General features: G+C 37.8%; 1 protein-coding gene across 1 annotated transcript in view; it reads right to left on the reverse strand.

Annotated features, from left to right (window-relative positions):
• The window catches only part of LOC139695781 (lutropin-choriogonadotropic hormone receptor-like), a 484244-nt gene that overhangs the window by 11159 nt on the left and 460518 nt on the right, over nt 1–12567 (reverse strand). Inside the window, exons 10-11 of the mRNA XM_071594568.1 lie at nt 3892–3984; nt 596–1043 (exon numbers count right to left, since the gene is read on the reverse strand). Coding sequence (XP_071450669.1) covers nt 596–1043; nt 3892–3984 — 541 coding nt within the window. The remainder of the gene's footprint in view (nt 1–595; nt 1044–3891; nt 3985–12567) is intronic.

A 12567-nucleotide genomic window follows, 5' to 3' on the forward strand; every position in this document is an offset into this window, starting at 1 on the left:
TATTGTCATTCGTTGAAAACGATGGCAAAAAAATACCCGATGAATCGTCAAGGCGACGAAACCGTAGTGGCTGAAATTAATTTTGAATGCAAAATAGTCGCGACGAATGGACTCCAATTTTCTAATTTAAAAGGGTATCTGTGTGCTGTCGTCATTGTAACACAGATACAAATATTTTTCGTTGTGATGGGAAAAATGGGAAAGAACCCTTATTCACAATGTAGAGAACAGTATAATGGAAAATCTCTGGCTCATTTATTGAGAGAAAATTGTATAAAAAATGCTAACAGCCTCGTGTCACCGAAGCTCTAGGGCTGAAATAAAGTTTATTGACCTCGCTACACAAAAGGCTCCATTTTAACAGTCATATCGACCAATTAGTTCGAAATTAGAGAGGTGGCTCCACAAATGAGTTTTTTCTTAACTTTAAAACCGATCGACAGCAAACGTGCGCCATCTCGTTTAGTATTCAACACTGAATTGTTTGGATATTTTTTTTATAAAAACATGACCAATGACCACTACCATTAAAAAAAACAAGTACACGTCCTGCACAGATGATTATGAATAAAATTGCGGTTAAAACCTCGTTTACCGGTTCCCGGCGTGTGCTGCGTCGCCATCGTCCCCTCGGCCAACTCGTGGTGGAAGCTGTGGTGCATGTCCAAGTGGTACGGGTCGAACTGGTTGCTGGGGAAGTGTGGCCTCTGGGATGCCGTGAGGGCGCTCCAGTCCGGCTCCACGTGCCTGGACTTGTTGTCCGGGTAGAAGACCATCTTGCCGAACTCCCCCTCGTCCTCCTCTTTGGCGTCGCTGAGCCTCGCGAGGGGGGCGCGGCCCACCCGGCGATCCTCGTCGAAAGGCTCCACCTCCTCCACGATCACCTCGGGGGCCGCGGTCCCCTTGTCCGAGCATCCGGACCGAATGCCCTCCACGATGTGCTGTGAGGCGAGATCCGCTTTGGTTACGGGGGGGTAGGGACTCGGCGGTGGGGTCCCTGAGGGGGCTCTGGGGGAGAACGGAACATCCCCATCGAGTATTTCCTAAAAAAAAAACGATCGCCCAATGGGACCAGAGCATTAAGTCACGGATTGCTATTTTCCACCACGGAATAAAAGAAAAAATCAAATAAAAGTAAGAATATAAATGGTAAAACTAAATGCTGGTCAAGACTCAAAATGAGCCAGAAACCTAAAATTTCCTCCGCTGAGAAACTTTGATGCACGGGAGATAAGGAGGAGGTTTAAAAAAAGCGATAACAGATTCATCCGAAGAACGTTACGAGGGTCAGTTCAAGGCTGTTAACGGGGCTGTGAAAGTTTCTCAACTTTAACAAGCGAACTTAATTCATTAGCATTCAATAAAGATCCTTAGTTAGTTTTACGTGTTATGCCGGCATTGTGTACTAATTAAATTAATTTAAAACTTTAAATGAAAGCATTTGAATTCAAATTATAAATTAGAAAGTGAATACGCGAAAAGTATAAAATTAATTTTAGGAAATACTTATTAGAATACATAAATACAACGGCAGCCTTCCTTAAGATTATGGTGACAATGAACAATAATAAAATGCTGATATAATTGATGGTTTCTGGCGTAACTTTATGGAACCGATTCAATATAAATAAATGAAAGGACTAACCTTGTAGTTCCACACGAAGTGGAACTACAAAGTTAGTCCTTTCATTTATTTATAAAATACTGATGTTTAAAACCCTAAGCATTTTCACAATGACAAGTGCAAAATGAAAGCAGATTGAACTCGTTTGACTTTACAGAATTTAATTATTGTATTCATTCCTTGCATCGACACGTTATGATTGAATAAACGCTATTCGAAGTTGAGGGTAAAAAGTTGTGTTAAAACATTCGGATGCTAAATTGTGATAACTGATATCGGAATTTAACTCTTTCGAGGCCTAGCAAGTTGATATCAGGGTGTCCTTACTGATCGATCCATCCGGGCGTCCTCTTTAGGAATTTAACGGAAAAAACCAAAGAGGAGGTGTTTCAATTCCAGACCAGAGACGAAGGGAAAGAGTTTTCCGGACTGTTCTCGTTGGTCTTGGATACCGCGAACTCTCTTTTAAGCCAGAAATGTACGGTTTCTCCAAACATTTCATATAACTGTCGTCTCTTATGACAATAAACAGAATCCAGCGTATTAAATTGAAATAAGGTGTTGAAAAGGGTTGAAAAATAACCGAACAGGGTTGAAAAGAATCTCTCATATTGTTTTCATGTAATTAAAACTTGTCACTTTTAATTTTTTTGTGGCACAAAAATACCATTATGCTTTTCGCGGAATTTATTGTTTGGTATTGTAAAATGGAAGCTATATCACTTGAGGTTGAATGATTAAAGTGCATTGCACACAATTTAGTTCTTTTTCATTTCATAAACTTCAACGCCAGAAATATTAATTCTGATTATGTACTCACGCCATTTTCATTATAGTAAGTGACAAAAGGCAAAATAAATATTTAACTTAAAAGTAATATGTATCACTATATATTAGACTCATGGATGATAAATCAATGTTTTCGTTATGATTTTTAGACTTTTCGCATTAAAAGAGTCTGCCTAAAATTACATTTGCGTTTTTTATGATAAAAATATGTGAGAAGTTATCCCGAAAGCATTATTACAAGTCTATAATTGTAGTAGGCATGAAATATACAATTTTAAACAATTTTTGATTGATGCACAAAGAGAATTCCCGCTAAAAGTCTTGAAATACACATATATGTATGTATGTATGTATGTATGTATATATATATATATATATATATATATATATATATATATATATATATATATATATATATATATATATATATATATATATATATATATATATATATATATATATATATATATATATATATATATATATATATATATATATATATATATATATATATATATATATATAGACTCCGTATGTCGAAGAGTTGGCTTAAAAAAATGAGCAGTAATTAATTGGAAATTTCACGTGCACGTGAACGAAAGTAGACGTGACCGTGGCAACATGCGGTGAGCTGAAGTGGAGAAAGGGAAAAGAAGGCTCTCACTACCCTTCCGCAATTCAAATTCTTCTTTCTCCTTTCCAACACATACGCATAAATTCCACACCGGTTAGGGCTGACTGGTCGTGTCTACGGGTGCGCCACCTGTGTTTCAAACGCGGAAATATTTGCTCTGCGCCCTCCTTCGAACACTTTTTTTCCCCCGCCGTGTCTCGCCTAGTTTAGGCAGACCAATGGAAATGCAATCATTTCCAGCAACAATTCCTTTGGCTTTTATGGCAATGTCTTCATCTCCGCAATCCTTTTCTCCGAGAATGTACATTTCTTTGTTGGTTATGTCGGCTACACTTAAATACAACACACGTGATAGAACTTAGGTACGTGAAAAAAGTTATTGGGCTATTAAAACAACTATAGTTTAAAATTAAAAATCAGATAAAAATTGGCATAAAAAATAAATTGCCATTTCACAATCATTGCATAAAACTCAAGGACTTTAGCTATAAACTTTGACCACACAGTAATTAAATGCTATGACCTAATAACTGCAATAAATGTTATTTATTGAACTTGAACCATGATGAAGAGATTCTGGGGCTCTTGATAAAAGAAATATACTTCGGCTCTTTCAGCCGAGGCAATTAACGATCTAAGATGGTTGGAGTTCACGAATTATAGGACAAAATTTCGAATCGTAGGAAATAATATAATTCATTAATCAACCGTTAATAAAATAAAATACATTTAAAATATGTTTCAAAAGAAGTAGAGTAGTGCTTTCTTATTTGCTACGAATCGATCATGTTCACCTTCCACAACATCACGCCTGAATCCATAAGCAATTAAGGATGGAGTTTACCTCATGCTTCGCGTGCTCCTTCGGGTCGTGTGTTGCTGGATACTTGAACGCGCAGCAGTGGTACGGGTACGTGAGCCACGCCTCCGTGAGGAACTGGAAGGTAAAACGATAAATCAGAAGAGAAACGAAACGCAATACGTAATGAAAATTCCTAGAAGTTATACAAATGAATGGAAGTAGATTTGATGCGATGCGCATTTAATTCAAAGATAAGCTTAGCACTTACATTTCGATTTTGTATTTGTATGAGATAAAAAAATGAAAGGGAGTGAAATCTCTTACAAAACCCTGAAACAGAAACTTACATTTAGAACCCTATTTTATCATTTTTGTCAACGTTTCTGACCAAGAGGTCTACTGACCATCGGGCGTTGGCTATTAGGCATGAATCGTGCCTAATTTTTACCCAAGGCAAACTAAAATATGGCATTGACTTCGTATCTTCAAAATATTCATTTAAATCTTCATTACGCTACATATCTGTGCTCTGACGCACATGAGACGAATGGATTGGGTCCTTGTGCCGCAGTGTTCCAACGCGTGTTTACCAGTTGGGACAGTGCCACTGGATTAAAATCGATGAGGCTAGAGGCGTTGAGGGAACTGCCAAAAATTAAAAGAGCAGGGCAAAGTGAATTGAACACTATGATGCATGCCACTTCAGTACCAATATTCTGGTCCATTGCGACCATAGAGCACACGAAGACAATTGAAATCAAAATAAAATATGGAAAATGTCACTATCGTTAAATTATCCCTCAAATATTTAATTTGGAAATTTATTTGTGAAATATCGCGAAGTATCGTATCTTCTGAGGAAAACGGAGCTCAATTCCGTTGAAATGATCAAGAAATAACGTGTGAGTGATCTTTTTATGTGTTCTTATATTGTTTGTTGCTGTCAAAGTTTGTTATCCAACACTTTCGTGTTACTTCGACGAAAGCATCAATATATAAATAAAATGTATATATATACATATATATATACATATATATATATACATATATATACATATATATATATATACATATATATATATATATATATAAATAATTATATATATATATATACACACACACACACACGCACACGCACACGCACACGCACACACACACACATATATGTGTGTGACCATAAACACAGTAATCAACCCGAAGGTATGTTTGGTAGGTGTTAGTAGAGTTCACCCAGTAGTAAGCCCAAGGTAGTGTGAAATTCACACATCAGTGTAAGGGGGCCAGTTCCTTTCCCTGCACCGGTTATGGTTTCCCAGACAGGACTAGTACCCAAAAAATCACATAGCTTGGGTGGAGCTGCAGGTGCACAGAGTGCCTTGCCTGGAAATCGAACCCGCAACCCTCCGGTCAGTAGTCCAACGCTCCACCCCTTGGACTACCGCGTCCAAACACATATATGCATTAAATATGTACATGTATTCTGCATGTATATATATATATATATATATATATATATATATATATATATATATGTGTGTATTCTGTTTCCCTACCTTCAAATTAGGTTCCACAAATCAGAAGGTTTTATGTGCCTGCTTAAGGCCATTTTTCAGCTATGCTAGTGGTTTAAATTCATTCTTCAGATAAACGGCATCACACAATTAGTATTTCAATCTAATGACATAATTATGTCAGAGCAGGGGACAGGATAAGATACCCTTATTGTGCTTAAAGTAAAATAATAGTGGGAAAGAAAATTCATTAAAAAACAAGATGCCATGCCATCAAATTTATTTGCATACAGTATTTATGTTAAAAACATCAAGTGAAATATTACAATAAACTCTATAGATGTTGTGTTATAAAGTTTCGATTGAAAGACTCGTCTGGCGATAAAATCGTTACAGGTTAACAACACACAAAAACAGGTTACAGGTGGTGGAAACAAAAAGTTTCGACCACCTGAGGGTCAGAAATAATCAATCCTGAGCGTAACATTGTATGTAATCTGGAATCTAAGTAGTCATGAAAAAAAACACGCGCCATAATGATTTCAATTGACAAAAATACGAGAGTAGGCTGTAGGCTGGTAGGACCACAAACGAAATGACCTTCAAAAGCACTCTTCGTGGCATGTGGAAGTAACATTTCCCCTCAACACGCATGCGCAGGTTTGAGATCGTTTCATTCATCCAGGGTATTTTGAGAAGCGGATGTATGGAGACGGGTTCTAGTGCCATGTCAACACAAGTTAAACAGCGTGCTGTTACCGAATTTATTTAATTGATGAAAAAGTGACTCCTACCGATATTTATCGTCTTTTAAAGGTTATTTATGGTAACGATGCTGTTTTTATGTCCACTGTAAATCGATGGGTGGTATAATTTCGTGGTTGCGATTCTTGAAAAGCCATAATTGTTGATAAAACACTCAGCGGACGTCCGATCACTGCCACATACGATAAACATCGCAAATTCGTGGACGACTTGATTCAAAATAACCGGCGAAGCACTTAAAAGGGCATCGCAAACCATACTGGAATATCCAAGGAACGAGTCGGCTTCATTATTGAACAATTGGGTTACCGTAAAATTTATGCAAGATTTGTACCCCGCCGTTTCATAGACGATGAATTTAACCGATTTCATGCCCCCCTTATTCCCCCGATCATGCGCCCTGCTATTTTTACTTTTTTCCTCAAGTCAAGAGACACCTCAAGGGTAATGATAACACCTCGGGCGATGAGGTGAAGGCAGCTGTCAAGCCCTGGATTCCAGAAACGTCGGAAGAGTTTTCCAGTGACGGAATGATAAAACTTGTTACACGGAGAAATGTGTTAGCCTTTACGGTGACCATGTTGAAAAATAAGTATATGATTTTGAATTAAAAAATTTACTTTAACGTACTTTTTTCACGATCTTGCTATTTGTTTTTGTACTCGCTATACAAGCATTACTTTTCAGCCTACCCTCGTATATCCATTGGGATTTATTAGATCCATATGCTGCATGAATAAATGCTGTACATTTAGATTCTTTCTTTCCTCTTGTTCCCGGTGACAGTTAATTTTGCGGTCATTTCCTACGCAGGATGGACGTCGGGATGAAATATTTCCTCCCGATGCTTCGGGTGGGTAATCAACGAACCGCCCACCAATAAACCCTTCCCTCACGTCGAGCTTCCGTCTCCTGGATCCGTAAATCAGAGCGCGCACAAGAAGAATTTTAATGTACCATTGTGAGGCGTACATAAGTAGAAGATGGAGACCATCCCCAACCACTTGACGCTTCATAAAATTTAAAAGAAGATGCGAAAACATCGCAAGTTTTCCACACGTCCGTGACGCCGCAGTAATGGAGCTGCGGTTGGCAGCATCGCATCAATTACTTCCCCATCTGCGCTCCCTCGGCCAACTGCCTTGCGACACCAACCTCGCGGAAAACAGCGACCACAAATAAAAGACATTCCTCCATCAGTACAAGTATGGGTATGTCAAGTTTGGAGGCCTTTTAAGAGAACAGAGATTCTCTTCTTCGCTGTTTAAGTATGAACTACCAATAAAATAAATAATTTTAAATCGGTTTTTAATGGGAACCAATTAAAATCTAATTATTTCACCATTTAAAGATGCCATGCCTACCGCAGATAGATATGACAAATTGACTGAAAATACGAAAAAAAAATTATGGCATTCTGTAGCAACTGCAGAAATATTGCGTAAAATGTGGTCAGAAATGTTTAATAGCGGGTATTTCAAAAGTTGTGATTTTTTTATCGCTATATCAGTTGGTATAATTGTTTAGGGGAAGCATCTGTTGAAATATCACTCAAGGCTCTCTTGATTCACAAATTACTTTTTCTCGTAAAGAATAATAGGAAATAGAATAAAATATTTAATAGACCCAGCTAAGAATCGAAATACGAATGTTGACTGATGCATACTATATGGAGAAGCTACCTTGGACCGAAACAACGTTTATCTGTGGTACAAAATGTTCTCGGAGGGCCGAGAAGATGTGAACGACGAAGAGCGTGCAAGACGCCCAAGCACGTCAACAACAGACGAAAACATTGATGAAGTGAAGAAAATAGTATTGGCCAATCGGCGAATCACCGTTAGAGAAGTTGCTGAGGGCCTAAACATATCGATTGGCTCGTGCCATTACCAATGATTTGGGTATGACACGGTTCGCCGCGAAATTCATACCAAAATTGCTCAATTTCGACCAAAAACAGCAGCGCTATGGAAACATTGCTAATGAGGCGTTACGCGACGACCAAAATTTGTTCCAGAGGGTCATGACTGGTGACGAATCATGGGTTTATGGTTATGACGTGGAAACTAAAGCTCAATCATCCCAATGGAAGCTGCAGTACGAGCCAAGACCGAAAAAAGCACGCCAGGCTCTGTCGAATGTGAAAGCTTTGCTTAGTTTTCTTCGATTACCGGGGTGCATCGGGGTGCATCATGAGGTCTTGCCACAGGGTAGAACGGTAAATAAGGAATAATTCCTGCAAGTTATGCGAAATTTGCGCGAAGCAATCCGTCACAAACGCCCGGATTTGTGGAAGAACAAAAATTGGCTTTTGCACCAATATAGTACAACGCCCCTGCTCACACATCGTTACTTGCGCGCGAGTTTTTGGCCAAAAACAACACACTAATGATGCCGCCGCCACCGTATTCCCCAGATCTGGACCCCAGTGACTTTTTCTTGTTTCCGAAACTGAAGAGGTCCATGAAAGGACGACGCTACGCTACGATTGACGAGATAAAGACTGCATCGAAGGATGAGCTGAACAAGATCACATATAATGATTTTTTGAAGTTCTTCGAGGATTGGAAAAAACATTGGCACGAGTGTATAATATCTATTGGGATTACTTTGAAGGGAAGAAAATATATATTCATGAATACATAAATAATTTTTGAAAAAACACAAAAGTCGCGATACCCTTTGAACATACCTCGTAATATTCAAAATCGAATATTTTCGTCAAATTCACCCATATATGACAATAGTGGTAGGATATATATTGCATTTATTTAACGTCTGTGGAAGATTATTCAATGAATCTTGATGGAAAAATGCTATGAGTTAAATATTTATTCCTTGAAGCGCAGAAATGAATTTGATTAACATCTTTGAGGATGAAGGCCGTACTTGTTCGAGTAAGTAATTATTGCGCTACTCCGCGACGCTAACGACTTAGATGCGGGAGACGCTTTGAATCATTTCCCAGCGGTACATAGTGCGTGGAGGATCCCTCGATACCTATTCCACCGAAAGAGCGGTCGGGATTTGGTTTCCCTCCGCCGTTCCCTCCGTCTCGCCCCCCGCTTCCACCATCCCAGAGTTTGCGAAAGAGGAGAGGCACAGCGTGCCGCGCCACGGGGGTCTAATTAGCTCTGAACGAGGAGACGCGACACCTGGGCTCCATGGCATCTCCCCAGCCTCCCTCCGGCCTGCATCGAGCGTGCCCTTCGCCCTAGCAAAAGGTGCTATCTTCTTGGGCCCTCCGGGGTGGGTTGTCACCCTGCTTGGGACGCCCCCGGTCCCCCTCCCGCCCTCCGCTCGCCAACCATTCGCTCCGAATAAGGCAAAACGAAGCTTCAGCGTTGGTCATTATTTGTCAGCACGTTCCGTGGCACTCGCAGATGCATCCGTAAGACCGCGGCACAACGGGAAGAAAAGTGCGGAGTGAGCGCTGGTAGTCGCTTCAGGTAATCTCTCGAGTTTGCACTAAATATGCATTTCCACCGTGAAAATATTGGGTGGTATTTTTTCTATGCATCATTACGAGATTGTGACATTTTTGATCCTGTTCTTGATGCATCAGGCAAAGAAATAAGAGCCAATTAAAGAGATAAATGATATTTCGTCCCAGTGCAATAAGGAACCATAACAGTAAGATGCAGAAGATGCACACAAGTGTACAAGCGTGACGAAATCACAATTAGCCAACAAAATTACAATGGTTGATATTTCAGTGCTTTAAGTGGTACGGTCACAAATATTTCACTGGATTACTCTTAATTATTTTATTTTCCCTTTCTCACCATTTAACTCGTTAAAAACAAACATTTGCTAATCTTGTTTTATTAAAGTTAAGAAAAATTAGTTCTGATTTATTAGCAAAAATTTGCTTTTACGCAAGCAAATTTTACCTAAACATATTTACTGCTATCAAACTAATTTATGGTCAAACTGCAATAGAAAGTGGAGCTAAAATCGTCGGGAGCAGATAAAATTAGCCTTGAAGACGAATAAAGCCTTAGTGTGTTTCGGGAATATTTATTTATTAAGCTTTTAATAAAACATATTGAAGAAGAGATGACTGGTGTAAAGTTGACTGTAATAGCCTTGCTATAAATTACATCTTAATGTGAGAAGATTTCACAATTACTTTATAAACACAAGGTGTGTTTATAAAAAAATGAATCTTACTTCGTTATGTAAACTTTTCATGTTAAGGTGGGATTAAATTGAATCCACTAAATGAGCCATGACGCAGAGGATCAATGGTAGGCGAAGGAGAATCGTAATATGTAGGCTCTGCTTCATGGGGCAGTAATAAAGACTTGTTCATTATCAACCTTGATTTTACATGCACACGGAAAACGGTAATAGGGGCATTAAATGGATCGGAGAGTGGTTTAGATAGTAACTGTTGGATAGCGATGAAAGGAAACTATTTCCCCCACAACATGGAATTTTGCGTGGCATGGTTCCTAAATTGAGATTCGAGAAAAGCAAACTTGCAGAGATGGATGAGAATTGAGATATTTTTTGATAAGGATAAATAGGGAGGCATGCAATGGCCTCTACTCTTGCAGCGTGTGTAGGGACAGGAGAATCTCCTAACCTCTAAGCCATTGCCTCATTTTCGAGCGAATGTATTACTGAAAGGTTAAATTTTGCACAAACAATTAAATGTACACATAATCATATATAGAGATCGTTTTCAAATACAGAGTGTGGCGCTTACATCAGGAAAAATGAAGTGACACCCACCAAATATGTAACATCTCAAAGAGCGTTCTTAACATTCTGTTCCAAGACATAATAATCGAAGTTAAATTGCCAATGATAATTTTTAACGACGATGTTTATGTTATTAAGTGGAGACAAATGCCATTCAACAACAATTAGAACATTTTTTTACTGTTGCGCTCGCTGATGAGATACATAATGTATTATAAGATATATGTATTAAGATAAGGATTAAATTATAAATGCAACTTTAACATTTGAAATGAAATCGGGGAATCTAGGTTCAAATCTCAAGCAAGTTTCATACTCTCCCGAAGTTTTATTTGAAATGATGTTCTTACTACGACTGGATAATAAAATCGAGTACTAGGGAAATATTCATATATTTTAGCAGTATTTTTTGGATAAAATTGAGCGCGGCGCTCGAAGTATTTTTAAGGAGAAGAGCGTTGCTCAAAAAATGCATGAAAATATAATGGAATCAATTCGTGATAAGTAAGTAAATACGCAGATCATATATGTAATTTCGGTCCATAAGTAGTTTCAATGCCAAGTTTTGAATTTTTATCACTTTTAATGGAATTAATTAAAAACAACCAAGCATTCAAAATCATGGAAAAATATGAATGAAGCTAATTACATAATATTACTCTTGTGTGGCATCTTGGGCCTCAAAGCCAGGGGTTTGTCTGGGGACGTTAAATCAATATAAATTTCTAACTCTAACCATGTCCCAATATACTATATGCATGTATCAATAGTCAAATTGGAGAAAAAACTAAATATTTTGGCATTTAGATTTTAACGTAATTATTGGTAGGAAAACGAATATTGAAGAGCAAATAACGAACAAAGAAATTGTGGCATGATAACTCTGCAATAAGAATGGGTTAAATGGAACGTATTAAGAGGGGCACATTATATGTCTGCGTGAATAATGTAGGATAATAATCATGATTTATTTACTTTTTATATAAAAAATTACGAACTGACACAGCAGCAAATATCGTTTAGTTATGTATCGCAGATCTAAGAAAAAACATGATATTACCAAGAAATTTTAGAATATCCTGCTGCTAAGAACATCATCGATATAAATCCTCTACATAATGGAAGTCAGTCTAATCAGCAGTTTAGCCTAACGGGCTCGTATTTCACAGCTGCAGGAACATGAATAGGTGGATAAAAAAGCGTAATTAGGAAAGATGTGATTTATGGAATCTTTAAATCAACTTTGTGATCTATGAAAATGTTCTTCAGTGGGCATACTACGTATATTTTAGTGACTTATATTGCACCTCATCAGAACATTTATAAAGTAAGAAACATACATCACAGAATTAACTGATAAATCAGAAGTATTTTCGCAGAGAGTTAAGTCTTATCCTGAATTCTATCGAAGAAAATATTTAGTAAAATATTTAGCAAACGCCATGTAACTATTCAACGACAGAAACAGGATAACAACAAAACGAGAAAGACATGGAAATAAATTTGCCTAAATAAATATCCCCCTCCTTCTAAAGGATGGTCATAAACAACTTAATCTAAATAGCAGACACCTAAGTGATATGGAAAGAAAAAAAGACAATATAAAGAGAGTAGCACCATTTAAGCTATTACTTGAAGATATTAAAATAACAATCCAGGGAATTTGCATTTGGTTGAAGTAAACAAATCATAATATAAATCTGGTAGGATAGAAGTTGAAATACGTACGATA

This window comes from Hetaerina americana, unplaced genomic scaffold (genome assembly GCF_022747635.1).
Source record: "Hetaerina americana unplaced genomic scaffold, ioHetAmer1.1.p SCAF_63, whole genome shotgun sequence".
Classification (NCBI taxonomy): Eukaryota; Metazoa; Arthropoda; class Insecta; order Odonata; family Calopterygidae; genus Hetaerina; species Hetaerina americana.